Here is a 27,357-nt window from a genome sequence, read left to right as displayed (position 1 = left end):
TTACATGTTTCCTCAATAATGATGGTTCTCTCTCTCTACTCAATTAAATACTCTAATAGAACAGTCATTACATATATATCACTTCAGAATCTTCCACAGGATATTTTGTAAATTAATTGCACATGGTCAGCTTTGCATGCCATTGAATATGACAATAGGCTCATAAATGTACTACCTATTACTGTCACTGATTCTTATTGCTCTTGATCATTGCAGGCCACTTAAAACTACTCTCCATCAAAAATTTTAGTCCTTATGAAATACCTTTAGCATGTTCCCAATCCCCTGCTTCATATACCTTGCTATCCTGGTGCACACCCCCCTTGGATCCACCCCTCAACACTTGAATTTTTGGTGACTTCTCCCATTCAAACCTGATACACAAAATGTGTAGTAAAGTATTGGTTGCTATCAATAAATTTTTAACAAGGTAGGTTGAACTCAGTCCATATCCAAATGGGTAGACAACATCACCAGTGTAGAACCTGCATGAACAACCAGACTTAATTACTATGCATACCAATATCAAAGAATGATGTTTGATTGACGTAATCTTTAGCATACTGTAAAAGTAACATACATACACGGTAGTCATATTGCTTAACTGAGCTTATGTTTCTTACAATAGTGTAGGACAATCTTCAGAAAGATTTACTTCTCCATAAATTATTTGCACTACTGCTAGGCCTCCTGATTGTCCAGGATAACTGCACCAGTGAAATGCATCAATATTAGCATGTAAGTATATGGTTATGCTACAAGCACTTCATGTCTCCTACTGTGCTCCTGAGGCTTATATACTTAGCTATTAACATACAGGCTTTATTTGACTGTGACTGTTCTATTAGAGTGTTTTGTCATTCTAAAATATGTATATTGAATTATAGTAGTGATCTCTCCTGACCTTAGTCCAGCTTATATCCACTGGTCCTCCAGACATCACAACTGGATTCTTGGTAGCACTCTTCTTGTTTGCTAGGTAAAGCCAAAACTCAGTACAATCAGAATAATTATTATCCTTCACATACCATCAGTTAGAAGATATATACTAGACTATATTACCTTTCTATAGACTCATTTAAATCCTGAGTACTAGTGTTCTGAGTTGCCATGCATGCAGCCTCTTTAAACCCACTATCATCGGTAGAGTTGATGTCACATCCTTTCGCTGACATACTGTTGACTTGATCCCATCCAGGGGAGTAATGAAGAAAGAGTCATGCCTTGTATATATGTGGAGTACACATCACTGAAAGCCTGGAATACTACTTAGTGTACAGCTAAACAAGTGTTAGGAATTTTACAAGCTAATAAAAAAGTGCTTAACAAGGGGATAATCACCTAAAGTACAAATTTAATATTGCAACTTTAGCCCCATATACTTCTAACCAGCATACCATGTTTTATTATTAGTAAATCACCTTAAAAATCAAGCAGTAAACTAACAGATGGGAACATTGGATGTTTTACTTTTAGTAAACCAACTAGTAAATCAACAGAAACTGTGGATTTAATAGTTGGTTTACTGCAAGTAAATCATCAGTAGCCAAAATGTTCCCATCTGTTAGTTTACTGCTTGATTTTTACGGTGATTTACTAACATTGAAACATGGTAAAACAGCCTTCTTCAAGCAGTGTAGGGATCACAATGTTCATGGTGATCCCCTTTGCTTTAGCACTTATTGCAGTGATCCCTTGATGACAGTACATACAATGGACTTACCTTTGTTCACTTTAATGTTCCATTTCTGTAGTGCAAAGGTGTCGATTCACAGTGGCATGTCATGCCTTCATGTAGTATCACTAACATGCATGCTTCCAACAATGGAGGTAGCTTCATGCATCGTTCTCCATTTCTAAGGGATATGTAATGGGCAAAACACTATAAAACTAGAACAGCTACATTGCTTACTAGTAATTAATATCTGCACAAAAAACAGCCAAGCTGTAAAAAAAAGTGCGGCTTTCAATAGCCTGGGTGAAAGAAGTTGTGAAATTAAAGGTGGAAATGGCTGCAATGATGTCAATGTTAATAGCATTGACATTGCAGCCATTTCTGGGCTGCCACATTTAATTTCACAGCTTTTTTCACCAAGGCTATTGAAGGCTGCACCCTTTTCTCACAGCTTGGCTGTTTTGTGCGTATATATTTTATCTCTTTTTGTACTCTATAATTATGGCCGCTTTGGAGTTCATTTCTACCCACATTTCTTTTTATCTACAGACATAATGGTGATTATTGGAGATTATATCTCACAAATTACTGGAGCGGATTTAATATTTTCTTTCTGGCTACCCTACATGGCGGACAGCTATAATGCAAAAATGGTGTGTTTTGGGATGCTTATAGACATTAACATTGAAACTCCTTCAAGGTATGGATAGATCTGACATTGCCTGAATATCTATACATAATCTCATGTAATTGTTAAACACAATATCATGAAGGTGTTGTGTTGATCTTAAGTTATCTGTTGCTGTGTTGGGGCCAAACTCTGGAACCTTACAAGGGAACTAGAGCTAGTGAACCGAAGTTTAGTGAACATGAATTATGAGTTTGAAATACTATCTATGATTGCACATTATGTAGATCATCCATCTAAAATTTTGTGTGTATTTATTTCTGCTATTTTACATGTAAATAATAACCTAGGTATCAGTTGAAGGCAAGTGCATAGGAAAAGCTCCATGATCCGTAATGTACTCCATAATACATAGTATAGAGGAGAGGGTATGATAAGATGAATCATTTGCCGTATTCAACAGGCCAAGCCTCATCTTGCATACGTATGTGAGAAGGGACTTATATAACTTTTGAGTAAAGTAGAGATTTCCATTAATTTTACTGGTAGGTAAGTATAGTAAATTACATACATTAGGAAATTATACTTGTACTTTATTTTTTTTATAAGTTTATGAAACAAAATGAGTATTGACTTGAAATTCAAAATATGAACAGCTGGTAAGTTGTGGAATTCTTTGATTAGCACAACTCAAATTCCGTGTCTAACTGCTATGGTCCTTTTTCCTATGCCCCCCTCACATATAAAGATGATGTGTATGACATAGCAGCCATTTAGGGATTCTAGTATCACAAAGGCTATCACAAATGAATAGGGACCTGGCAATTATTTTACCTATTATACTCAAATTATGCTTGATATTTATACCTCAGTTCCCATGTTTTTCTAGTTTTATGGGAAAACAGTAAGACTCTAAATACTACTTGTTAGACCAGGCCAAGTTGATTCACAGTTTATCGTCACTGCCCGCATGGGTTTTTAGGAATAGAGCAATAATTTCATAATTCATTATTTCTCACATGATAATCATTGCTTACGCTCCTGAACTGGTTTTTGCATATTGAAACATGGTGTGTGCAACAATGTAACAAACGCAACGATTATCCCCGCTCTCAGGGACTCGTTAGAACCTTCAATAAATAGAGAGATTGTATAAATGAGTAGATTCTAAATATAAATAGTGACGTAATCAAATAAGCTCACAATTATTGTTAATAAAGTATGTAGCTAGCTACTGTGTGTGAAACTACTTTTAAAATGTTTTTCCATGTTAAAAAATTATGAAATATGAAAAATGACCTCCCACCCGCATGACTTTTTCAAATATTCCTGACGATAAACTGTGAATCAACTTGGCCTGGCCTTAAAATGCATGTCACAGAAAAGATCGATATACTCTAATAGAACAGTCATCTATCTAATTATTCTCTGACTGTTCTATTAGAGTATATCGATTATTTTCTGTGATATGTATTTTGGTAAGCAAGAATTTATGGTGATGCACAAGTGTTCTGCCTATCATGCTAGCATTATGCTCAATTCTTTCAGGGCATAATCGGCGGATCCCTACAAAAAAATAATAAAAATACAAATGAAGCAGCTGCCTATATAGTAAAACTGAACACTCTATGTTTGAGGTCTATAGCATTATGGCCATGTATCCAACAGCTGCAGGTATCTAAGCAAATTAAGTCACAACTATTGTCAGTCAAGATCAAAACACTCTAATAAAGCAGTCAAGATCCTATAGAGTGATTATGCAACTCTTGAGGCTTCATTACTGAGGTATTCAGCCATTAGCAATTCTTTTTGTGTGCTAATAAGTTGTTGACAAACCACAATAATAATTCTTATTGCAGTTGGTTAAAGCCTCTTTAATTACCCTTTTATGCTATACAAAAAAGTCATACTGGTAACCATCCTATGAAGGTTTTTCTCTATAGCAGCTATCTGTTTATATACGGCTAGAAACTTATGTCTCCAAGTTGACCACATGAACTTGTGTTACACGCAACACAAGTTCCATGCACTGTATCACATTTACGGATTGCCTGGTGATTTAGAAAGAAGATAATTATGTTTTAACCAAATATGAAAAATGACCTCCCACCCGCATGACTTTTTCAAATATTCCTGACGATAAACTGTGAATCAACTTGGCCTGGCCTTAAAATGCATGTCACAGAAAAGATCGATATACTCTAATAGAACAGTCATCTATCTAATTATTCTCTGACTGTTCTATTAGAGTATATCGATTATTTTCTGAGGTATTATTTTCTGAGGTAATAAAGATCAAAACACTCTATTCCATCAAATTTTTTATGAGTAAGTCAATGCGTAGTGGTTTTAGAAGTGTACATTTTTCCAGCAAAGACATTGTCTATAGGTACAAACATATAAAGATGGCCTTTAAGTGGTCAGTAGTATGCATGCCCATTCAAAGTATGCATGATTCAAAGTGATATACAGTGGAACATATCTTAGTGGCCACCTCTTTATAATTATATATATATATAAGGGCCAACTTTAAATAGGATATTTCTGAAATTGTTTAATCAAAATTCCATGTCTTAATGGTATCCAAAACTTCTTGGTTTTATTGCCTAGGTGGTTGCTTCATATAGTTGCATTAGAGTAACACATTACATGTATATACATACAAATGTATAAACAACTGTATCGTTTGCATCCTGCAGTTACTATAACTTATTATACACAATATAAGATTGGAAACTATCATCATAATCTGTGGCAGCATAATCATTATACAGTAAGATTGAAAGAATAGATTGGAATATCATTAGTTATACAGTATATCCCTATAAATATAGCTACCTTTATAATAAGACCACCTTCTTACAGTGGCCACCTCTTATATAGGACACTGAACTTACAGCAAAAATATAATTAGTGACTCCTTTATTTATAGGCAGCATTATTACTGCACAAACTTTCTTAGATTTAAAAGTGGCTTTGTTAGTATGGCTTCACTGTAGTGAGCCTTTGACAATACAAACCCTAACTAATAACTAATTCATTGCATAAAATGATTTTTGACATACTTTACTTGCAATTGGTATTGGAAATTACTATACACATAATTATTTATACCATACAAACAGCAATGATTACAAGGCTACACATTAACAGTTATAACTCATGATCTACTATTGGTCCCAACTTTAAACTGACAGTGGTGAATGATGGGTATTAGAGTAACATGTAAACCAAAAATAAATTTAATTAAAGAATATATATCTTGAAAATTAAGATCAAGGGAAAAAGCTACATTTTTGTGGTTTGACCTTTTCCTTTGAGCAATTATAAAACTTTATATATCACCTGAATGAGAATTTAATAAGCATTTCAAACATCTAAACCAGAAGTGTCTATGTCAATCACAAGCAAAGTTATGGTCATTTTATTGAAGACATGTAAGTAAAATGAACAGAAACTTTGAGTGGTCATAACTTAAAGGGAGACCAATGAAATGAACCAAATTTTGGTATGAGAAAGTTTCTTGATAGGGTCCACGTTTGTGCCAAATTTCATGAAAATCGAAAGGGGTCCGGATTTTTTTTTGTTAATTTGGTATGGAATGACCCGAAACAAGAAATCTCATGAGCTTACAAGAGAACTCATAAGAAAACATTAAATTACTTGTCTTGGTTGGTATACATAACAATTCTCTATAGACATGGAGCTCAAGGGTTTGGACAAGGTTCCACAGCAGTAGTATAATGATATACAAATACAATGTATGCAGAATGACTTTCCCTATTTCATTATACCACCATACAATATTTTGCTACCTTTTCTTTAACCAACACAAAAGCTTGCACTAATTATGTCAGCATGATCAGTTTCAAGCATAATAGACTAGCAAAGCATCAAGCATTATGCCAGCCGGCATAATAGGATAATTTCCAATAAAAATGTGCAATGCACACAAGACAGTAAAAACATGAATGTCAAGACACATTATTACCATTTTATATAATTATTTTGGCCAATTTTTTACATTTTGTTCAAATACTCTAATAGAGCAGTCACTTACTCTAATACAGTAGTCAGGAAATGCTTATCTATACTCTGATAAAAACAGGCGCATAAAATTTGAATAAAATTCTCAAATGAATAATTGAATGGAACCTCTAATTAAAGGACACTTTGAGACTGAATGATTTAGATAAAATTTTATTGCTTATTGTCCTTTTTCAGAGATAAAACTGCATTGGTAAAGGTCTATATATAGGGACCTCAGAAACTGTCCTTTGTAAGGAGGTTACATTTACAGTATCCTTTACAACAGACAAAAATAAAGCTCCCAATGAGAAACAAATTAGCTAATAATATGACACATCAAAAGTTATAAAAAGTAGCTACTGATTTAGTGCTATAAAATATTTCCCACCATTTGTAAGATTATTCATGTCCTTTATCACCAGCGTCCCCTTGTATCAAAATAGTTAACCATTGAACAGAGGAAATAGTGTATCCATAGCATGTTAGTTATTATGTGACTGCTTTATTAGAGTAACTAAATCTTCCCTTTATATGCAAAGCTACAGTTTAATACATTTACCTTAACACTTTGTCACTCTGTGCCTCCCTATTATCATGAAAAATGGAAAAATTGATGTAAAGCTGAGCATGTGAAGCATAGTGTGGTCTGGATGCAGGAAAATTTTTGAAACCAACACTCCGAGATTGAATTTTAGAGTATTTTTAGCAGTAAAAATATGCTTGAAACATTCCAGCAGTGCATTCTTACTTGTGTGATTTCAGTACTTCTATGTCAATCACAAACATTAGCAAAATTAATTTTAGAGCGGCGCTTGCCACAATCATCGATCTGAAGTGTTGCTGAGGAGTCACTATGCAAGCTGACGGTTGCATAAATTCTATATTGAATAGAAAGGTGAAGTATAGATTAATTTGAAACATCCGTGGTAAGTAGACAGTTGAGAACTTAAGAGATGACTTTGATAGCTAGGTCTTCCTACACCTATGTCACAGACTGGAATTCTGCCCAGTTTGCTGGTAATAAATAGCTAATCAAACACCAAAGCACAATTTGAGTGCAATAATTACATGAATACATGCAGCTATAGTGCTCTCTAAATTATCCGAACCTGTATTGAATACTTGGTTGTTCAAACAGTGGAAATGACTGCTCTATTAGAATATTTTGTCTCGGATGTATGTTCTATTAGAGTATTTGAACAGGGCTCTGTATACAAATGAATGGGCTTTGATTATCGATTATCCAAATTTTTTGATTATCTGAACATATCTTGGTCCCAAGGAGGTCAGATAATTGAGAGAACACTGTACATGATATTCTGACGCTTATCTCAACACATTCAAATGTTTTCCCAGTGTACTATTAACACTACGATTTTCTACAGCCCTCTCATAAACACAAAGTGCTGTGATGCTTGCATAAGTAGAACAATTTCTAGTACTATTTTGTCAATATATTGTACAACCAATGTATATATAATACTCTAATAAAACAGTCACTAACTAAATTATCTAGAGATATACCTGTGTATGTGTCAGATAGTATTTGACACAGTTGAGATCACAACTAAGGAAGAAAGCTGCAACAGTGTCTGCAGGATTTGAATTATAGCCGGAATGGGACACAGTAACCTGTTGACACAGCTAGTGCATTCTGTTTGCTGCTCACTTATGTGTACTGATAATGTCATTGACTGCTCCACAGTCACTAACCTATGGAATATGTAATACACATGTAGCTAGTGTGATAGTCCTAGAATATTTGGTAAGAAAACACTGTCATTACAGGTACACAGTTTCATACAATGGTGTTCCTAGCACATTGAGATGACCTGTATGATTTCTGCTGTAACGTACAATAGAGAGTCACCTCATGTACCAGTTGTACCCAGTGTTGGGGGTAACGCATTACAAAGCAATGCGTTATGTAATAATTATTACTTTTGTGGTAACTAAGTAATATAACTCAAGTTACTTTACTTACAGATGTGACACGTTACCTAAGTAATGAAGTTACTGTAACGAGTCTAATTACTACAAGTAACGAAGTTACTAATCTCATTAGTAATCCACTGAGTAACGCCTAGCCACAATAAAGTAACGAAGCCTACTAAATGAAGCTTATCCACCAGCTTCTTACTTATAACCAAGATTTACACATTGTCCAGCGACATAATCTTGTCACGTGATAAGGTAGTGGTTGCACACGTGACAATTTAAGGCTGTGGACACAAAGTAATATAATATTATAGTTACTTTAAGGGTAACTGTAACTAAATAGTTCAGTTGCAAGTAATATGTAATGAGTTGCTTTTAAAAAGTAATTGCCCCAACACTGGTTGTACCTACCAATAAGTAATCTGTCAAAAGCATTTGCTATAATATCAGCACCTTAAAATTAACTGAAACCCTAACTAAGGCCAGGCAAATTTGATTATTTGTTTCTCATCCACAAAATTTTGGATTTGCATGCGGGCGAAAGGTCATTTTTCATTATTCCGGCATTATTAAAGAAAATCCCAGAAGAAAATACTCCAAATCAAGCTGTCTGTTACTATAAAGGTTTAGCTAAAGCCTTTTAAGGACTAGTACTTACGTTTTACCACCGTTTCTGAGGTGCAAATGACATTTGCTGTGCAGTAAAATGATAGCCAGTCTTCTTTAGCATCAAAATATTGACAACAGTAATAATGAAATTAGAGGTGGTGGGATAAAAAGGGATGTGGGTGGGGATGAGAAACAATTAATCAAGTTTACCTGGCCTAATCCTGTATAATTAATTGTGTGTATGCATGTGTATACATCATGATGTGATAACATATTCAATACTCTAATAGCCATTTAGCTAACAAATCTCAGGATGATCGGCATTTTATAACTATATAGCAGTAAGTTATTGCTAAACACACAATAGCTATAAGCATTGTAGCTACACATTAAGATACCATGCACCGGCATTGCCTTCTCATCTGCAGCAAAGTAGCTAATAACCAAAACACACACACACAACACACAACACACACAACAACAACAACAACTAACTTCCACCATAGATATTATATATTACATAATATCTATGCTTCCACTAAGTAAGTCTTCCGGTAAAAGAATACCATTACTATACTAGTGTTTCAAGTACCTTCAAACATTAAACCACAGCAAAAAATGCATGCACGGAGTTTGTAAAACTACCGGATATCCAGCCTATGTTTTTGTGTACCCTACAAAATCACGTGCTTCGCATAGCAGTAGGTAGACCCACGCGTTAGAGACAAAGACAACTGACGGACTCACTATAAATGTTTTAGTGAGTGAGCCAGCAAATATAGCTAGCCGTACCGGGTCTATTCTAGCAAGATTCAACGTTCCAGTGACCGCGCCTACTTGACGTAAGTTCTCTATTAACAGTACTTAAGCTTATGAAGTCAATGTATGGCTCCAGTACGCCTTAGTTAATCCTACCTGTTGATTTTTACTGTTTGTGTATTGCAGGATGGAGACGTCGAATTTGCAAGCTGGGACCTCCCTGGTTGTAACATCAGATGACTGCCGGGAGGACACATCAGACCTAGCTACCCTGTGTAACCAGAGTGGGCTCAATTCATTCAACCATACACCCACACCACAGCTGGTACTACAGTCAACAGCAATGACAGGAGACACAACTAACAACATTCCTGTTCCGACATCATTTCCTTGTTTATCTCCAACAAGCAGTGCCTCATTGCTCATAGATGCTTATCAAAGTGGTTTCCTAATGGACGGGGCACTTGGTTTCCAGCAGCAAATTACCTCAGCTACTTCGTCATCAGCTAGTCGTATGCAGATCACAGAACATAGCAGTGTTGTCCCTTCAGCAGCTCCGTTGTTCCAATTACCCACCCCAACTGTCCTCATCAATTCTTCAGATAAGGTTGTGAATATTTGTTGTCATGAATGTACTTATGATATGCATTTTATAGCCCCTGCAGAAACCACGACTTCCAACTTCATCATATTCATACTTCATTCAAGAGAGACGAGAGTTATATCGGACACTTGGAACACCTGTGAAGTTTACTGATTTTTCAAAAGAGTGTTCAAACCTCTGGGCACAGATGCCTGCTGAGGAGAAAGAAAGGTTTAAATCACTTGCTTCTGAGGATAAGAAACGGTACCAAAAAGATTTGGAGTTTTATAAACAGAACGAAATCAAAGTTGAAAGACGTGGAAGAAAAAAACGACAGCCTGGACATCCCAAAAGAAACATGTAAGATATATAATTTTACCGTATTTGCAGAAATTTCAAACATTCAATCCTGGCTATATTAACAGCATTAAATGACCTGTTCACCTAAAGATCAAATAAATATTTCTTTTTAAAAAATAAACTTCAAAGATTGTGATTCTTATTAGACTGCATACACGTATCCTTTCATTTAATTACTTGTTAAATTTTGTAGGAGTGCCTTTTTGTTCTTCTCTGCTGAGAAACGTCCTGAACTAAAGAACATTAACCCACAAGCTACAGTTGGTGATAAATCAAAACATTTAGCAGAGGCATGGAAACATATGACAAATGAAGAGAAAGCACCTTATGTAGAAATGGCTGATCGTGATAAAGTACGTTATGGCCAACAGAAAGTTGCCTATACTGCTGGACTTGAAGCTGGATTTAGGACGAAAATGGAAAGTGATCTTTTGCTTGATATTTCGGTAGTAGGTGCTGAAAAAGTCTCAAAGAAAAAAGATCCCAATATGCCAAAGCGAAATATGTAAGTATATAACTGCAGAATAATGATAGTTATTTATATTTGCTTTGTGCAGGTCAGCATTCATGTTTTTTAGCCAGGATAAGCGTCCCGAGTTAAGGAAATCTAACCCAAATACAAAAGTATCAGTTTTGTCGAAAATATTATCAGAAGCATGGAAAAAACTGACGCCTTCTCAAAGAACCATATATGAAACTATGGCCAATGCTGACAAGGAAAGATATCAACGACAAATAAGGTCTTATAAAAATGGAAAAGTACAAACAAAAAGAAAGAAAGCCACTTAGTTGAACTTTGTAAGTATTGTATTTATCTCCCAAATATAATGATGTTTTGTCTGATCATATTATCTTACCATATGCTACAAAGTATTTGCAAGTCACAACTGTCTTCATAAACTTGCAGGTGGACTGTGTATTTCATGTATTTAACATTTACTCGTGCATGACTAACTTGTTGGCATTTTCTTATTACATGCTGTTTGCAAAATAAGGTAGGTGTCTACAGTTATTGTCAGTGACAAACTAAATACAGACTGTCTGTGCCTTGTTCAGGTGTCTCCTGCCCTCTGCCCCATCGTGGGTCCCTATGAATTTAATTAAGTCTCATGTTTACTTTTATTTGTAGAATTGCTTCATATTTACTGGAATTTGATGCAAAGCTAGATTGGCCATAGTTATACATAGCTTGTACTTCAGTAGAAATTACTTTACCCATCTCGTATATGAGTGACCTTGATAAATACAAGGTTAACACATACTATACTTGCTTAACTATAGGCATATACTCTTACACGTCAAATGTTGCTGCTACGTTGATCACTTGTGTTCCATTTGGAGTCTGTTGCAGACAAATCATTTGTGTTACAATGAGTAAACTGTACCAATCTACTAACTTGACTACCAAAATGTACACCAGATGAATAAACTATGCCATGAAGTGCCTCAGAACACCTGCATACACATTCCTAAATGTATGGTCCACCGGAGTGCCTGGTCTTGGGATTGCTGTGGTGTCAGCTCCTAGCTGAGATATTTTCTCATCAAGGTGCAACCGTTAACTTTGGTAGTCTGGTATCACTAAAATAAAACTTCGAATCAGTAAAAAGCAACAAGGTCATTGTTTCCAAAGTGAGAGACTTTTCACAGAAGTGTTTTGACATGCTACAATACTTGTCCATCCCATAATGAAAGATACTGTCAGATGTAGTATAATAGCTACCCATTGCTAGAAGCATATATATGCACTGACAACAAAGCAACATTACCATCCAATTTACTAGTGATATTATGTGTAGTAGTAGTGTTGTACACTGAACTACTACACAGTATAGTAACATGATGTGGATTCCAAACTGGACTAGCTAGCTACGTGCCTACATCACTGGTATGTGTGTGCTAGTGAAAGGTGTGTTGAATGCACAAAAAATGATAAGATAAACTTTTACGAGTTCTCTGGCTGGTCATCAGGATGGCAGTGTATTCTCATATATTTATGACCTGTTAACCAAACTCGCTGGCTAGCTTTATCTGTAGCTGTTGGGAACCTTTGTCACAGGTGTTGTACCCTTATATGTATTCCATGCTTTATTTAATTCATGAACTGCTGAGTGGTTGCTCAGTGTATGGGAATTCTGATTCAGCCCTACTATCAGCATTGGGCGCTGCCTAGGGCAGACTGGACTGGTGCGACTAGCTAAACAAGTGCACCATATAGTCACACTACACGCTACAAAAGAGTGTGCAGAGTTAGCCACGCCTATCACGTGGGTAGGTCTTCAGCCAGATACTATTATTATACTATCTATGGTCTTTGCGGGTGCCATTCCCTACATGTAACTCCAAAAACTTACTTAACTAGTTCCCTCAGTCACCGTAGCAGCGTATGCACCGTAGGCTAGAGCTAAAGAAATACAATATTATTCATCTTTTTGAATCTACGGATAAGAACGGATTTCCGTTGACGTATTTTGTTTTGAAAAATGAGTTCCAATGGAAGCCCGCACAGTCCAGATGTAGATGACATCTGTTGTTTAATTGACGAAGGAGAAAGATGTCAGAACTCTGCAGCTAATGTACAATGGACAAAGAAGTTTAGCAAAGCGGTTGGTCAAAAGCGACTTCGCATTTCCCCAGACTTGAATGTAAGCAAGGGGGCTTTAATTGGAATACCACTGATGAAAATGAAGTCGCTTATCATTTTACACTAATGGTTTGCATAACACTATAAGAAATGACCCTCCATCATTTGTGACACGGACGATGCTTGCTTCGTTTCTGTAGGCATCTCACAAGTTCATTTGCGACCATCACAGAAATGTCGCACAAAGTATAAGACTTAAAAGAAGAAGGAAGGATTCTGAAGACGAATACGAGCTAACGAGTTCAGAGGTAAGGTAAATAACCCACTCGTGGCTCTGAACGATTATGTGATTATCTTGTAAATTTCCCTGAAACCCTAGTAGTGTGTAGACAGACAACTAATTCTCTGAACAAAGATTACTTAGTGTTACATTACTGCAATGTGAATGTCTTACTGGTTAACACCCTGTCAATTCTTATTGTCACTGTTGTTTTGTTGCCACATTAAAATTGTGTCTAATGTTTGAAATATGTTGTAGATTTGTCTGAAATTCTGTGTCTCAACTGATTGTGAGGGGTCTCTTTTATCATTTTGTATGTTTGTCATTTGTTAGTACCAAGTGGACTTCTCACAAATTCAGTTGAACACTTTGAGAAGATACAAACGGCATTATAAGCTTCAGCTGAGACCAGGAAGCACCAAAGTACAACTGATAGAGGTCAGGGGTTAATGCTGTTTTATTGTCTGATTGTATTTGGGTGTCATTTCACAGGCCATTTCCAATCACTTCAGAACTATCCGTGTTTCAGAGAAGAAAATTGTACCGCTGTTTATTTCAATGGTAAAATCACACAAGAGTAAACTGGATCAGCCTAAACCACTTGAAATCAGTTAAGAGTCCATACACTTTGATTTATACCATGAACCTAGTTGTTGTGTATTTGGTTTATATCATGAAACTAGTTTTTGTCGTATTTATGAAAATTCGCGCATTCATAATATTCGCGATTGCGCACGTGCCATTTCAAACCCTGGTATTTTGGCGGGACTGCGTAGACCAATCGGCAGACCGCGTTGTATACAGGCTATAGGGATACACAGGCTCTATAGTGTATAGGTAGTGTACCCGTAGAAACACGCGGGACAGTTAGCGCTCTATTACTGCAGGTCTGATAGATCGTTTGGAGTAGAAAACGTTGAGTTATTTCGGATAGTTTTTCGCAACATGCCGAAGAAGGATCCTAATAAGCCGAAGGGAGCTGCCAGTGCGTACGCCTTCTTCCTACAGGCCAAGAGAAGCGAGGCTAAGGATGCTGGCAAAAAGATAGATTTCACTGAATTTTCGCAAGAATGTTCTGCCTCCTGGAGAGAAATGGATGACGATGACAAGAAGGAATTCCAAGAGCTTGCGAAGAAAGACAAGAAAAGATACCAGAAAGAGATGGAATCTTACGTACCGGCTGGAGACGTTGATGACAAACCTAAAGGAAAGAGAAAGGGCAAGAAAAAGGACAAGAACGCTCCCAAGCGAGCAATGTAAGTCCATCGCAGTTTGCTGGTTTCCCATTGATATATACGCACATACATAACCGTATGTATATATGTACATTGAGTGGATGTGTATTTTTCAATACTAGTGTAGAAACGCATTGCATAGAATGTATTGGGAAGCCTTATATGTATAAGTGTTGTGATCTTAACCTTATACTGTAATCAATTTAGGTCAGGATTTATGTTCTTTTGCTCTGACCAACGACCTGTCTACAAAGCCAAGCCAGAAAACAAGGGAGCGTCAGTTGGTGACCTAGCCAAAGTACTTGGTGCAGCCTGGAATGAGTTATCAACAGAAGATAGAAAACCATACGATGATAAGGCTAAAAAAGACCAGCAGAGATACAAAGAACAAAAAGAGGCATACGATAGAGGAGATTTTAATAAGGATGACGGGGATGCTATTGATGAAGAATCAGATGAAGAATGAGTAGAACGTCTAGGTTCACTTAGCTCTATAACCCTTATGATTTTTTAAACTAACGTCACCTTCATTAATGTACAATGCCTCTACATATATGTATGTGTAAAATGTAATAGAGTTATGTGTTTATTAACATTATCATTATGTAGCAAATAGGTACTTGTGTTACTTTAGTATTGGATCACGAATAACTTACGATGTGGTGAGCGTTTATTAGAGTGCGCGCCAATTATGAGTTCAGAAGAAGTGTCATTGTCTAATCTTAGCGATGCGGAGATATCGAAGCTGCTAAAACAACGTGGACTAGATCTTCCAGTCACTCCGACAACCAGAGGCGCGCTCGAGCGAAAATTGGCGCTTTTTTTAAACCAGCAACTACCGAGTGATAACCTGCAAGATCACGTTCTTGAAGATAATAAGGCTACAGCAACTATTGTTACACAAGATGACAAGTCTAATGGATGCTATTTGCTATTACACGCTGGAAATGTACCAGATGGTTTGACATTGAAGAAATGCTATTATTCAAAGGAAGAACTGCATAATGTGATGAAGAAGCTGAAAGGATCTAGGTTCAAGTGGTTTGAGTCAGAGGAGAAAGCTATGCACGCACTACAGAATATGCAGACACTTACTAAAGAACCTGGATCAGATGTGGGTACAGCCAGTAAAGAAAGTGCTAGTCTTTTCCCTTCCGTGTCAACTGTGGGATTGAACAAGTTCAGAAAATTAATTGACGACGGCAACATTGAAGAGTTTAAAAGTTGTGTTCAAAACAATCCACGTTACCTAGTGAGTGCAGGAGATGCACCAGAAATAGTAAAGCCAGGGGCAAGGTACAATGCTATGCACGTTGCTGTGAGAGAAAACAAACTGGAATTATGCAAAGAGATTATATCTATCCTAAAATCTGAGGATTTCTGGAGCAAGCTATACCCTGACGACAGCAGAGAATCCAGAGCACAACGCAAACGACATTTACTAGATTTATACCTGAACATGCCAGATAAAATTGTGAGTATTGTTATGTGTCTTGCACTAATGTACATACTTCAACCAGGCTAATGAGACACCACTTCATTTTGCTTGTAAGGGTGGTTTTGAGGACATAGTGAGGCTGTTATTGAGTTACCCAGAGATTGACAGATCTGTCATCAACAAGGCGGGTCTTACTGCTAGGGAGGTTATTTGTCAGAATAATAGGCAGAGTTCTGTTGTTAAGAGAATACTAGATTTATTTGAAGGTTTGATGAGTTAGTAACAGAAGAGGTTATATTTTTCTTCTGTAGATGTCTGTTATGTGCCAGTGTATCGCTCTGTTGATAACTCAATTCCTCCAATACTTGGTAATCCTTGTAGTCTTGGGGAGTGCCACTCTCCATCATCTACCTCATCACAGTCACCTGTCAACCCTCGTCTTGTGGGAACAGCAATTGCTGGTCCTCTGTCCCCAGCTAAGGTGTGTATATATGTGTGTAGTGTGGTATCATTGTTTAGCATGTCTGCATTGGTCTATCTGATGGTACAGTAAATGTTCCTATCCATGTATTACTTTGAACTGGTAAGTCTGCAAGGTAACTGTAAAGTGTTAATAATAAATACTTTAGAAGAAAATCCATCCCTCCTGGAGGAAGACTGGGTGTGGCCCCGACTAGACATTGGGTGACCTGCAGTTCGAATCCTGGGGTTGGAGGGATTTTTTTTCCTTCCTTTTTTGTTACACCTTATCAGTCATTAAGTCAGTCACTAAGTCAAGTCAATAAGTCTAAGTCCTTGAAATTAGGTTAGGTAATCCTAAGGCTGCAGCACATGTTGCTCAGTGCTGGTCACTGTAAAGTGTTAATAATAATAAAAAGAGTTCATAATATAAAGTAGCAATAAACTCTTGATAATAATAAAGGTATTACAGGGAGGATTTGCCTGCTGTGGCTCCTAGAACAGTGCACAGTTGTTCCAGTGTTTCACTGGGTAAACAATAGCAGCTGAAGGATTGCTTTGTGTGTGCAAAGTGAAGTTGACTATATGTACTGTATTCAGGCAAAGGATCTCAGAAAACGGTGGAGATCCCCAAGCAAAGTGTTGGACTCTATAAAGAAGAGTGATGCTGATAAGGGACTAGAAAGAGTTGGCAGGTGAGGGAAGCCCTATACATGCACACACGCCATAGATACTATATTCTCCATATCTGTACAGAGAATATAGGACACACATGCACACACTCCTTCTTAACACCTGTCCTCTAATCCCTCATGGAAGCCACAAACCTGATGTTGTTTTACAAGGATGTCTATTTAGGCTCCAGGAGAACTGACTAGTAGAGAACAGTAGTTATATAGTGTGGCTTGGGTCATTGATGTGGTCAACATAATAGTTTGGGTGTGGTGGAGACCAGACAGGTTCAGGGGATTCCCCTCATTGGTCTTCCAACAGGGATTACATCACATGTCACTTGCCCACCCACCCCACAATACTTAGATACCCACAACATCATACACTACACATTTGTTTTTTTTTCCTTTAGACACTTAGCTTATAGTGACAAGACAGACTGGACAGAATATTGGCAGTTTCTTGGTGGATTCTGTGACCTTGCAAAGCCAGGAGGGCTGAACAAATTAGAACAGTACCTCCAAGATAGACATGACACCTCAGAGAAAGAAACAACTTCAGATCACACTAGTCCACAACTCAGCAGCAGTATGGAATATGAACACAACAGCCAGTCATCCAACGTGTCAGGTGTAATAGAACAACTTAATGATTTAACCTTAGAGGAGACTCCGGTTAGAACTCCACAGAGAATATTTCTACTTGGGTATAGTCTTGAATTGTGCTTACACTTCTTTAAAATGTCTTTATAGTTCATCCCCTACAAAGCTTGATTTTGACGTGGTGATTGCTCTAGAAGCTAAACCACAAGACCTATCCCAATACCCGATGATTCATGAATGGCTCAAGTTAGTCAATTCGTATACTGTACAAGAAAAAATGTGGTAAGCACGTCATAAATAATTATGTGAACGTATCACTAAATGTTCTCATACAGTTGGTCAACTCCAAGGAAGAATCGACAACCAATGGCTAGTCCTTTGCTGCACAGAACGCCTACCATACCATACCGTGCAAGTATTGCTTCACCGCTGCTGTTTGATCTTGGCCCTACTTGAGGGATTAACTGAGCAATGGCATGGCCTTTTAATTTGAACTAAATCACTATGAAATCTCTGCTATATTAAATTATCATGAATCAATTTAATGTTCATTTTTTAATGAGTACAATTTTGTGTACTTATACTTATTTCTTGAGGGAACGTCAAATAGGGGAAAGCCATGTCCAATATGGTACTAATGGTGCACTGTTTGTTTCAAAATTATGCATATTTGTTCTATATACCTGTATTAGCAAAAAACACTACAGATACGGTACAATAACAGAAACAAATAATTATGGCATTATAAATACACAAAAGAGACTCTTATCTTTATTTCTAAATAATTTATGGTGATTCAAGTGATGAAGAGCTGATATTTCTAGATGACATATTATTATACAGGTATTAACACAGGCCAACAATCACCTCAATTCAGAATATCCGCCTGGGTTGTGAGCGAGTGGTACAATCTCAGACGCACACTGCATTAAAAAATCTCTAAATGATTGCACTCTTCATATCTTCCCATACAGATAATTTTTTGCTGCTGGAATATTCTTGTCTTTGTACTGACTTCAATAAACTTTTACCAACTTGGTACGTGATTCTGTGTGCACAAGCAAAATTCTCATATATAAAAGGAACTTAAAATGGGATCTACATACGTACATTTTGTAAAGAAAATCTGGAGCTAGAGCAATGCATGGGACAAGAAAAATAAGTGCATAGAAGACACCTGATCCAAACAGCCTTGAATCCTACAGAACACAATTCCATTATACAAAAGGGTCTATAGTAAGTTCATGTCCTTACAAGTCCAACCATTTCTGAACCAATTGGTAAAGTTGGCCTGAAAAGAGATGCAGACATACGATAGTGAAAGTCTACATGTTCACTTACCAAACTTGTGCATACACTGCTATAAAGATTGGCCACGATAAGATACTTGCCCAAATGGAAATATGAGTGAACTACAGAAGGGAACATAACAACAGAATTGTCAATACATATACTGTACTTTTGTATGTGAATGTGTAGGACCCAACAAAATCCCATAACAAACTAGTAATATTGACAATTCACAAGTTGTTACTAGAAAACTTCCAAGTAACTTGTATTATTATTGTAGCACCCCTGGCCTGCAACCAGGATGAGGTGCTTAGGGTTTGTATGGACTAATACAACTAGAATACTGACTTACCACATCCCAGTGATACATGTGTAGACCTGCCTTTAGTACAACTGTGATCACTGTGGCCTGGGGAAGATGAACAAGATGGCTACAATGTGTGAGGTCATTGTTATTGTCATTCTTACTGTGTACACAGTGTTTCCTGTGAACCATAAGCCACTCACTTTACCATCACTGAATGGTGTGCCTAAGTGTGAAAACAAGAATGTGGTATATGTGTGGTGTGTAGTGTATGTGTGTGTGTGTAGTGTTATCCTGGCTCACCATGCCACACAGCTATTCCAATTACAAAAAATAAAACTAGCGAGTGAAACACAGACACCATTATCCATATCCATAGCACCTAAGGAAAGAAAACACAACAAAAACTCGTTAGACTCTTATCAAAAAGGTGAATACATATGTACATACAGCTGCACCTTCAATACATACCTTAGCATTAAACTCTCGGCCAGTCTGAGAGGTCCTGTAAAGTTTAGGTAGAGATTTTCTTGCAGTGGAACTAACATCTTGATCCATTATACCAATAGCAAAAGCAGGCAACGAGGTGAATATCTGAGTACAAGCACACAACAAACATGAAATTTTAACAAGTGGTTGCATGCATTGTACTTACCACATTATAAAGGCCAATGGTCCACCGCTCAAATAGAACTTGACCAGAAAATCCATTGAAGAAAGCAAACCAGAACTATTGGAGGGAAATGATGGCACAAAAATGGTGTAGGAAATATACTAGACCTGCATCAAGTAGAGACAGATGTTCTTGTAGAAGGAGTACATAATGACATTAGTCAGTCGTCGGTAGTTCCAGGCACCATGGACAAATAGTAGTTTGATGAGGAATCGGAACTGGTGGGACCAGTGACACAGTTAAGTGGTATATGACTATACATATACATGTCATTACGTACACATTAATACGTACATACATGATACACACAAGTGCACCAAACAGGGACACACACGCGCATGCATGCGCACACACACAACATACTACACACACACACACACTACCTGTGCAATAGCATAATCTGATGCAAGAGTTGCTTGTAATCCTTCCAGTCCACTAATACCAATACCAACATGAGCAGCCTATAAGAGAGAGAGACACTTACAATCACATGTGAATATATTGTGCTACATGTAACATAAGTTGTATACTTCCATGCAATTCAATACAGTAGCTGTATAACACACATTCAGTGAATTAACATGGTAACTGGACCATGTTACCATCAAGTTTCATTTAAAAATAATAAAACTGCATTTAGGTAGACCTGCTGTTACATATGTGTATTCTAGAACAGTTTTGATTCAGCATCATTTCATACTGCAGCATTGTACACGTAATATGATAGACTACATGTAGGCACATGGTCAACCAGTTAATGATGTAATAGTTGTAACATTCCACATCACCATACCACATTTGTCAACTGAGATTCATATCACATATATAGTACCCTCTTTACCAACCACTTAACTTCAGTCACAAACACACATCATTGGTTAATCCGTTATGGTTACCTGTATCATGGTAACATCATTAGCACCATCCCCAATAGCTAGAGTTATCGAGTCCTTCACTTTTGTCTTCACTAGTTGTACTACTTGAGCCTTCTGGAGTGGAGTGACCCTATTAAGAACATAATAGTTCCCTATGAAGAGGCGTTACAGCAGAATCAACCTGCAGCATATCACTGCTCCACAGTTCATGGCCACATCAAGAAATTCTTGAGAGCAAGCTGGGGAAAGAGCATGCTCTAGTGCCTGAAAAAATAAAATTAAAACTCACATGTGTTAACAGACCAGAGGAGGATAGTAACACATCATTAACTCATTCACCCTACTGGTACTTGTGATTGTAAAAAATGATTCTCAGAAGGATACCACTTCTGGGGACAACCCTCTTGTCATATTCATAAAGTTTAACATATACACTTGCTCAGGAGCTAGAAAGGTGACTGTGTTGTGTACAAAATAGTTGAGTCTGGGGGAATTTATTGTATGGATCCACAATTCATGCATTAGAATACTTAGTATCAAAACAGGTACTGCCAGAGTTGAATACATTGAACCTTTTCTCTGAGACAAACAGATGTTTGATGACACCTGACCCACATAAAATACAGACAAATGTACATACCTGCCCAGTGATGATCAGTGCTGGCTGTGGAGGTGATTATGATGTGATAAGAGATAGTCAGTTGTGTGTATGTGTGTACCTTGTTTGAATCTGTACCAACATTGTTCACAGTATCAGCATAAGTGTTCAACTTCCCTTCCACTTCCTGGAAAGAAAAATGATACAATTGGCTAAAACAAAACAATATACATGTAACACACACACACACACACACACACACACACACACACACACACACACACACACACACACAACACACTACACACGTGCGTCTGTATGCTACAGATGTGTACCTCAAGAGATGCCTCAGTTAACATTAGTTTCTTGGTAGAAGGAGTTAGCTGGTTACAAGATAATCCTAAACAACACAATAAACACCACTCATACACAACCTAGTTCCAAATCTACACACCAATATTAATGGCAGTTTGTTTCTTGTCCCCAGTCAACACCCACACCTTGATACCAGCTTCCTGTAGTTTAGCTATTGTCTGTGGTACCCCCTAACAAATCACGCACAAGTAACACCATAGCCCATGTAAAGATCACCACCTCTTGTAGCTTGTCTTCAACTGCAGTGGCTCCCACAAGTGTGAGATTCTGTAGACAATGTACATGCAGTCAATACAAGTGTATGTTCGTGTACGAATAATCTACATGTACATAAAACAGACTCTGGATTTCATGTACCCAGCTAGGTCCTTTCATACATACATGTATTGAAAGTATAAAAACCCCAGTGTAGGAAGGGTTGGCTTGTGAGCTACACATATAGTTACGTAGCATCTTACCTTCTCTATTAGTTCAGCTGTTTGCTCAATTCTTTCTTCTCTGTCTACTTTTGCTATGCTAGCTTCATAGTATAACTTAGCCCAAGCCTATGTACAAGTGAATGGGAAGTATAGTGAGTGCTATGTGAACACACAGTGTGTATTCTGTGTAATCTAACCTCGTATTCATCGGGGTCAAGAGTAGCTTCAGCAAAACACAATGTCCTATAACCTGCGTACACCACACAGACACACACACACAAGTCTGTCATATCCCAACACACCAAAAATTACCTTCTGATGCCAAAGCATCAAGGTGACCCAGTGTAGCTGTTGCTAGATTATCTTCAGATGATGTCAACCTCTCGTAAATCACAGTATCCTATCGTACAGTAGAAAAAAAGATGGATTACCAAAATACAGAAAAAAAATTAACTCACTGCTCCTTTAATAAATAATTTTATTTCACCATCAGGAGTTTTCAGTATTACAGACATCCTCTTACGGTCACTGCACAAAAAGAGTAACACTCGTATTCTGTATTATTCACTCTTGATACATATATTATTATTCTTGTTACAGGAACCGACCATCACTCTAAACCAGCCAACTTTAGAAAAAAATAAACTCTTAACTGCTTTTTTCAAAAGTGACTGGCACAGCACGGTTTCACTATATCAACAAGCCACCAACAGTACACATGTACACCTACCTGCTGAAGGGAAGAATGTTCATCATTTCATACACTTCAGGATTTCCATTCTGTAAGGAAAGTCACATATGTAAGAATATGTATATACTAAGGTGACAGAAAGCAACATAATTATTACAGCTCCAATACCTAGAAAGACACAACACTATATAACATGGTACCAGGCATAGCTGGTCTTAAACTGTCTTGAACAAGCTTGGTACAGTACATACAAGGACATTTACCACTTCAATGGTGAGATTGCTAGGGGTACGGGAGGTGAACATCACTCCTAAATTGCTGGCAGCCTTCACAAGCGCTCCTTCATCTAATGGCAGGTAGAAGATGATGTGGTTTATAATGTGTGTCATGTACCTGGGGATGATGCTCGGTACTCCAATTTCCCTCCCTTAAGCTCCGGTATGACAGTGTGACAGAGTGCCATGTTACGTATGAATGATCCTACAGTAATGTCTCCTCCCTATTTGTGTAATTCACTGTAAGGTGTGCCTCTCTGTGTGTGTGCGTCTGTGTGTGTGTGTGTGTGTGTGTGTGTGTGTGTGTGTGTGTGTGTGTGTGTGTGTGTGTGTGTGTGTGTGTGTGTGTGTGTGTGTGTGTGTGTGTGTGTGTGTGGCGATGTGCGTGGTGTTGTGTATGTATACATTACTGTATGTGCATGCACATGTGCAAGCAAAAAAAATACCATGTGTGCATAATACAACATTCCGATCAACTTGCCTTCAAAAGGTCACACAATTTATCATCCATAAACTCCTCAGATTTGCTATCACTACAAACACAATACATGCACCATCAGAAGCAGTTACCTTAGTAGGTAGATACACGTACTATACCATAAGCGTCCAATGCAAAAACTTGACAATTATGCACAGAAGGGAACAACAAAGACACTACTAACTTGCCAAGAAAGAGATTTCCTCCTATAGAACATCTCTTGAACTGCATAATGTTCCTAGTCAGTGTTCCTGTCTTATCTGAAAAGATGTGCTTCACCTGTAGTTGTAAAATATGTAGTACTAACAAGGAAAACTATTATGCAAACTTGTCCGAGTTCTTCATTTAAATTTGATGTTCGTGCCAGTGCAGGAGTGTCATTCTCAGCATAGTACATGTCAAGGTCCTATTGAGAATGTATGGTATGACATGAACAAGAGTGCATTGAGATGGTATTTGTCTAGCATTCAGTAGTTATGCTGTACATGTGTTACCACTAACCTTCCGTATGAAAATTGCTTGAATAAATCGTACAACCTGAAGCATAACAAGTGTAAGTATTCAACAGTGTGCATACTAGACTATACATGTACCATGCATATATGTAACTATACACAGATGCAAATGTGTGGGCACACACACACGCACGCATGCACGCACGCACACACACCTCTAAAGTAACAATAAGACTGATGGGAATCAGGTTGTTGTAGAGGATGATGAAAGTGAGAAAAGACAAAAAGAAACCTCCCACCACCTCACCAGTATCTATGGTTACAAAAGGTAAAACAGGAAACAAATTCATAACTTCCAACATACCAGTAGGTAGTAACAAGTAATCATGATCCTTCCCTTTAACCTCTACAAGAAACAACAATGTATTCAGAATGCCTTTGCATGTGCATAAGTGTGTGTGTGTGTGTGTGTGTGTGTGTGTGTGTGTGTGTGTGTGTGTGTGTGTGTGTGTGTGTGTGTGTGTGTGTGTGTGTGTGAGTGTGTGTGTGTGTGCGAGTGTGTGCGTGCGAGTGTGTGTGTGTGTGCGTGCGTGCGTGTGTGAGTGTGTGTGTGTGAGTGTGTGTGTGTGCGTGTGTGTGTGTGTGTGTGTGTGTGTGTGTGTGTGTACACATGTATATGTACGTTCGTGTGCAAGTTTGTGTGCATATACAGAACTAACGGTTCCATATTAGCTGTCCGAAGGAACTGATAACAGCAAGAGTTAACAGGACACCAGCCAACACTATGATCTGTGTGTAGCAAAAAAATATGTACATTGTAAAAGCAGTGAACTCTGAGGGCATACATACTTACGTACTTGTTTGTTTGTCATTTTCTCCACATTGGACTGCTTTATTGGAGCTCGTGTGGCATTCTGCAGTAACTTGGAGTCATGACCAGTATAGATGACTAAACCTGAATTAACGCCAGTGTACATACACCCTTACATGAACACCTCTCAAACACAGTATTCCAAATACACACAAACAGTACTCACTATACAGAGGCCAGAAGGTTCCTTATATGTATTTAAACTTTCTACATGCACTTATGCAGTATGTACCACAAACAATTTCTTCAGTCGTGGATATACAGTTTAGGTATGTACACTGTATGTAGGTAGGTAAACCTCTACAAGAGCATTCAGTAAGTTCAAAACAAATACAATAGATTCAATTATATTTCAAGAGTATTTATGAATAGATACACATACTGCTTGAAGGATGTATTTGGGAGTTCATAGGCATTCATACATCAAGGGAAAATCATACCGTGAGCATGAGCAGTGTTTCTCAGTCGTGCTCCTCTCAATAAGATCTCTTCTGCCTCTATAGGAACTAGCTGGTTATCACCAACTTTAAAGTTACCATGGAACTTGTACAGTTGGTTGTTGGGTCCTTCACATTCAACATGACCCTATGGAGTGTAATATACTGTAGAGAATCTGACCTAGTATATTATTTTGCCCTTTATAAACGGGCCTACAGTATGGAGCTGCAACAATGTTTGTCATAGCTTATTCTAAAAAAGTGCTGCAGGCAGTAACTAGGATCTCTTCAAGTCCACGCTAACCTAAGAGGTGGATACTATCAAAACTATGGCAGTATTCCTACAGCTGCCATTATGTTAGCACATATAAGTTCATTATACAAATTACCACATTGTTTCCTTACATGCAAACATTTCAGTTGATCAAAATGCATCATTGCCATTGTTTTTGGGTGTGACTAAAGTGGGAATATGTCGTAAGTAAATAAAATGTCGAGCATTGTGAACATATACCTGTCGAATTTTAAGATTGCTTTCTCCATCTAAATTAGAAGTCTCTATGTAACAGTGACCTTCAGCCTCACTATATAAAGAAAATTGTCATGTTTGGAGGAGTTTAGTTTACACAGCAGTCCCGGCCTGTACCTTGAAGACAATAATAGCAGGTCAGCTGGGAAGAACTCCTCTTCACAAACTTTAACAATGTCTCCAACTTTTACATCAGTCCAATAAATCTGCTGCCACAGGCCTCCTCGTAACACTACATGACAAGAAATCCTATTGAATTCCCAATAGGTAAGTTGATATATTATTAAAGTCTACATACATTTATGAAAGAGACTTTATACAACAATGTATTTGATAGCAATACTGATCATGTAAAGTTTCCTTTTTCTGAAGTAAACATGTGCTGTATTCTTTACGTATGTGTGTGTTCTGGCCAGCTTTAAACTCACCTAACACTTTTCGCTTGTTCACTTGATTGTTAGCTCTGTGGCGTGCCTAAAGTTGCGAAATTCAAACAGTTAAATATGCTACACATAAGCAATGTGTATCAACTACACTTACATCACATCAAACATGCAAATGTGATTCACTTACAACATCTTCGATGATTTCCTTAATGGCACTGACTGACAGAACTATTAAGAGGGGTACCGCTGTGTTGAAACGTCCAGTTGGTGATACACCAGGAATTTGCTAAGAAATAAACATAACAAAGTGTCTGTTATAAAAAAATATAGGCCTGTGTACTTACTTGAAGAAGTGAAATAAAAAGAAAGAATAAATTGGCATATTTTTTGAACTGCTCCAGCAGGAACTTCGGTATAAATGTTAGTACACTATATTTAGCAGTGTTAATTTTATTAGAGCAGAAAGTGGCTGATACTGCTGGGGTGTTTATGTGCACGATCCGACGTGGAGGAGTGATCGGATAAGCACCTCTGCGTAATAACCAGTTGATCTTCACATTTACCCAGCCCCTGAGACCACGAGGGGAAGGTTCTGGCGGTGCGTCATCACCTTCTTCCACGATGGTAGAATATCTTGGCTGGGAGGCGCCTGTCAGCGGCATCTCTGGGATTTTAAAGCATTTGCAACTTGCTGTAAGCGCTTGTAATAGCTGCTAACCGTAATCCACTACTTCTGGGTCATCACTTGTAGCAAACTCGTCCGTTTCCGCCTTCTGTGCCATAGTAAACAGAAGGCTTACGTTCCACTGCGTCCGGCGACTGCAAGCTTAAAATAAAATCGATTGTGGTA

The 27,357-nt window shown here is 37.7% G+C and overlaps 5 protein-coding genes and 1 long non-coding RNA gene across 6 annotated transcripts; 4 read left to right on the top strand and 2 right to left on the bottom strand.

Annotated features, from left to right (window-relative positions):
• Nucleotides 1-1,697: 1,697 nt before the first annotated feature.
• LOC136238871 (uncharacterized) lies at nt 1,698-10,023 on the bottom strand. The gene is made up of 3 exons (XR_010693233.1): nt 9,795-10,023; nt 7,857-8,045; nt 1,698-1,856 (listed from the first exon to the last, which is right to left on the bottom strand). It is a non-coding gene; the product is annotated as an uncharacterized lncRNA (long non-coding RNA).
• On the top strand, nt 9,538-11,575 carry LOC136238868 (high mobility group protein DSP1-like). Its single transcript, XM_066029496.1, has 5 exons — nt 9,538-9,721; nt 9,825-10,245; nt 10,295-10,581; nt 10,775-11,086; nt 11,139-11,575. Exons 2-5 carry the CDS (start codon nt 9,826-9,828, stop codon nt 11,368-11,370), a joined length of 1,251 nt encoding a protein of 416 aa, XP_065885568.1. The 5' UTR covers nt 9,538-9,721; nt 9,825; the 3' UTR covers nt 11,371-11,575.
• A 1,464-nt stretch (nt 11,576-13,039) lies between these two features.
• On the top strand, nt 13,040-14,139 carry LOC136238870 (histone deacetylase complex subunit SAP30 homolog). The gene is made up of 4 exons (XM_066029499.1): nt 13,040-13,226; nt 13,366-13,473; nt 13,779-13,883; nt 13,938-14,139. The coding sequence occupies exons 1-4, from the start codon at nt 13,065-13,067 to the stop codon at nt 14,058-14,060; spliced, it is 498 nt and encodes a 165-aa protein (XP_065885571.1). The 5' UTR covers nt 13,040-13,064; the 3' UTR covers nt 14,061-14,139.
• Nucleotides 14,140-14,228: 89 nt separating this feature from the next.
• On the top strand, nt 14,229-15,308 carry LOC136238869 (high mobility group protein B2-like). The gene is made up of 2 exons (XM_066029498.1): nt 14,229-14,701; nt 14,888-15,308. Exons 1-2 carry the CDS (start codon nt 14,391-14,393, stop codon nt 15,144-15,146), a joined length of 570 nt encoding a protein of 189 aa, XP_065885570.1. The 5' UTR covers nt 14,229-14,390; the 3' UTR covers nt 15,147-15,308.
• Nucleotides 15,309-15,366: 58 nt separating this feature from the next.
• Nucleotides 15,367-18,613, top strand: LOC136238866 (ankyrin repeat and LEM domain-containing protein 2-like). Its single transcript, XM_066029494.1, has 7 exons — nt 15,367-16,154; nt 16,201-16,384; nt 16,430-16,599; nt 17,178-17,272; nt 17,662-17,955; nt 18,002-18,133; nt 18,187-18,613. The coding sequence occupies exons 1-7, from the start codon at nt 15,372-15,374 to the stop codon at nt 18,305-18,307; spliced, it is 1,779 nt and encodes a 592-aa protein (XP_065885566.1). The 5' UTR covers nt 15,367-15,371; the 3' UTR covers nt 18,308-18,613.
• On the bottom strand, nt 18,474-27,355 carry LOC136237681 (phospholipid-transporting ATPase IB-like). The gene is made up of 43 exons (XM_066027898.1): nt 27,226-27,355; nt 26,852-27,171; nt 26,695-26,793; nt 26,550-26,595; nt 26,239-26,353; nt 26,107-26,176; nt 25,998-26,051; nt 25,596-25,740; nt 25,142-25,239; nt 25,004-25,073; nt 24,649-24,690; nt 24,500-24,597; nt 24,331-24,366; nt 24,158-24,235; nt 24,014-24,108; nt 23,833-23,884; nt 23,470-23,575; nt 23,340-23,422; nt 23,116-23,165; nt 22,844-22,913; nt 22,698-22,785; nt 22,583-22,635; nt 22,425-22,511; nt 22,186-22,233; nt 22,046-22,136; nt 21,927-21,991; nt 21,713-21,778; nt 21,634-21,657; nt 21,175-21,257; nt 21,015-21,123; nt 20,502-20,579; nt 20,226-20,336; nt 20,101-20,175; nt 19,917-20,039; nt 19,749-19,827; nt 19,610-19,671; nt 19,494-19,550; nt 19,193-19,263; nt 19,106-19,142; nt 18,962-19,050; nt 18,824-18,899; nt 18,719-18,774; nt 18,474-18,671 (listed from the first exon to the last, which is right to left on the bottom strand). Exons 1-43 carry the CDS (start codon nt 27,287-27,289, stop codon nt 18,638-18,640), a joined length of 3,453 nt encoding a protein of 1,150 aa, XP_065883970.1. The 5' UTR covers nt 27,290-27,355; the 3' UTR covers nt 18,474-18,637.
• Nucleotides 27,356-27,357: the final 2 nt, after the last annotated feature.

The sequence above is a fragment of the Dysidea avara genome, chromosome 11 (assembly GCF_963678975.1).
Source record: "Dysidea avara chromosome 11, odDysAvar1.4, whole genome shotgun sequence".
NCBI lineage: Eukaryota > Metazoa > Porifera > Demospongiae > Dictyoceratida > Dysideidae > Dysidea > Dysidea avara.
Note: the sequence above shows the minus strand (reverse complement) of the source record. Positions and strands in the feature narration are given on the sequence as shown.

Coding starts and splice junctions, on each gene's coding strand:
- LOC136238870 (XM_066029499.1), top strand. CDS start 13,065: ATGAGTTCCAATGGAAGCCCGCACAGTCCAGATGTAGATGACATCTGT. Junction 13,227..13,365: donor GCATTTCCCCAGACTTGAAT/GTAAGCAAGGGG, acceptor TCGTTTCTGTAG/GCATCTCACAAGTTCATTTG. Junction 13,884..13,937: donor CCAAAGTACAACTGATAGAG/GTCAGGGGTTAA, acceptor GTCATTTCACAG/GCCATTTCCAATCACTTCAG.
- LOC136238868 (XM_066029496.1), top strand. CDS start 9,826: ATGGAGACGTCGAATTTGCAAGCTGGGACCTCCCTGGTTGTAACATCA. Junction 10,246..10,294: donor TCATCAATTCTTCAGATAAG/GTTGTGAATATT, acceptor TGCATTTTATAG/CCCCTGCAGAAACCACGACT. Junction 11,087..11,138: donor AATATGCCAAAGCGAAATAT/GTAAGTATATAA, acceptor TGCTTTGTGCAG/GTCAGCATTCATGTTTTTTA.
- LOC136237681 (XM_066027898.1), bottom strand. CDS start 27,289: ATGGCACAGAAGGCGGAAACGGACGAGTTTGCTACAAGTGATGACCCA. Junction 24,109..24,157: donor TAAATGAAGAACTCGGACAA/GTTTGCATAATA, acceptor TTACAACTACAG/GTGAAGCACATCTTTTCAGA. Junction 19,828..19,916: donor GCCGAGAGTTTAATGCTAAG/GTATGTATTGAA, acceptor TTCTTTCCTTAG/GTGCTATGGATATGGATAAT.
- LOC136238869 (XM_066029498.1), top strand. CDS start 14,391: ATGCCGAAGAAGGATCCTAATAAGCCGAAGGGAGCTGCCAGTGCGTAC. Junction 14,702..14,887: donor AACGCTCCCAAGCGAGCAAT/GTAAGTCCATCG, acceptor TAATCAATTTAG/GTCAGGATTTATGTTCTTTT.
- LOC136238866 (XM_066029494.1), top strand. CDS start 15,372: ATGAGTTCAGAAGAAGTGTCATTGTCTAATCTTAGCGATGCGGAGATA. Junction 16,155..16,200: donor TGAACATGCCAGATAAAATT/GTGAGTATTGTT, acceptor TACTTCAACCAG/GCTAATGAGACACCACTTCA. Junction 16,600..17,177: donor GTCCTCTGTCCCCAGCTAAG/GTGTGTATATAT, acceptor TACTGTATTCAG/GCAAAGGATCTCAGAAAACG.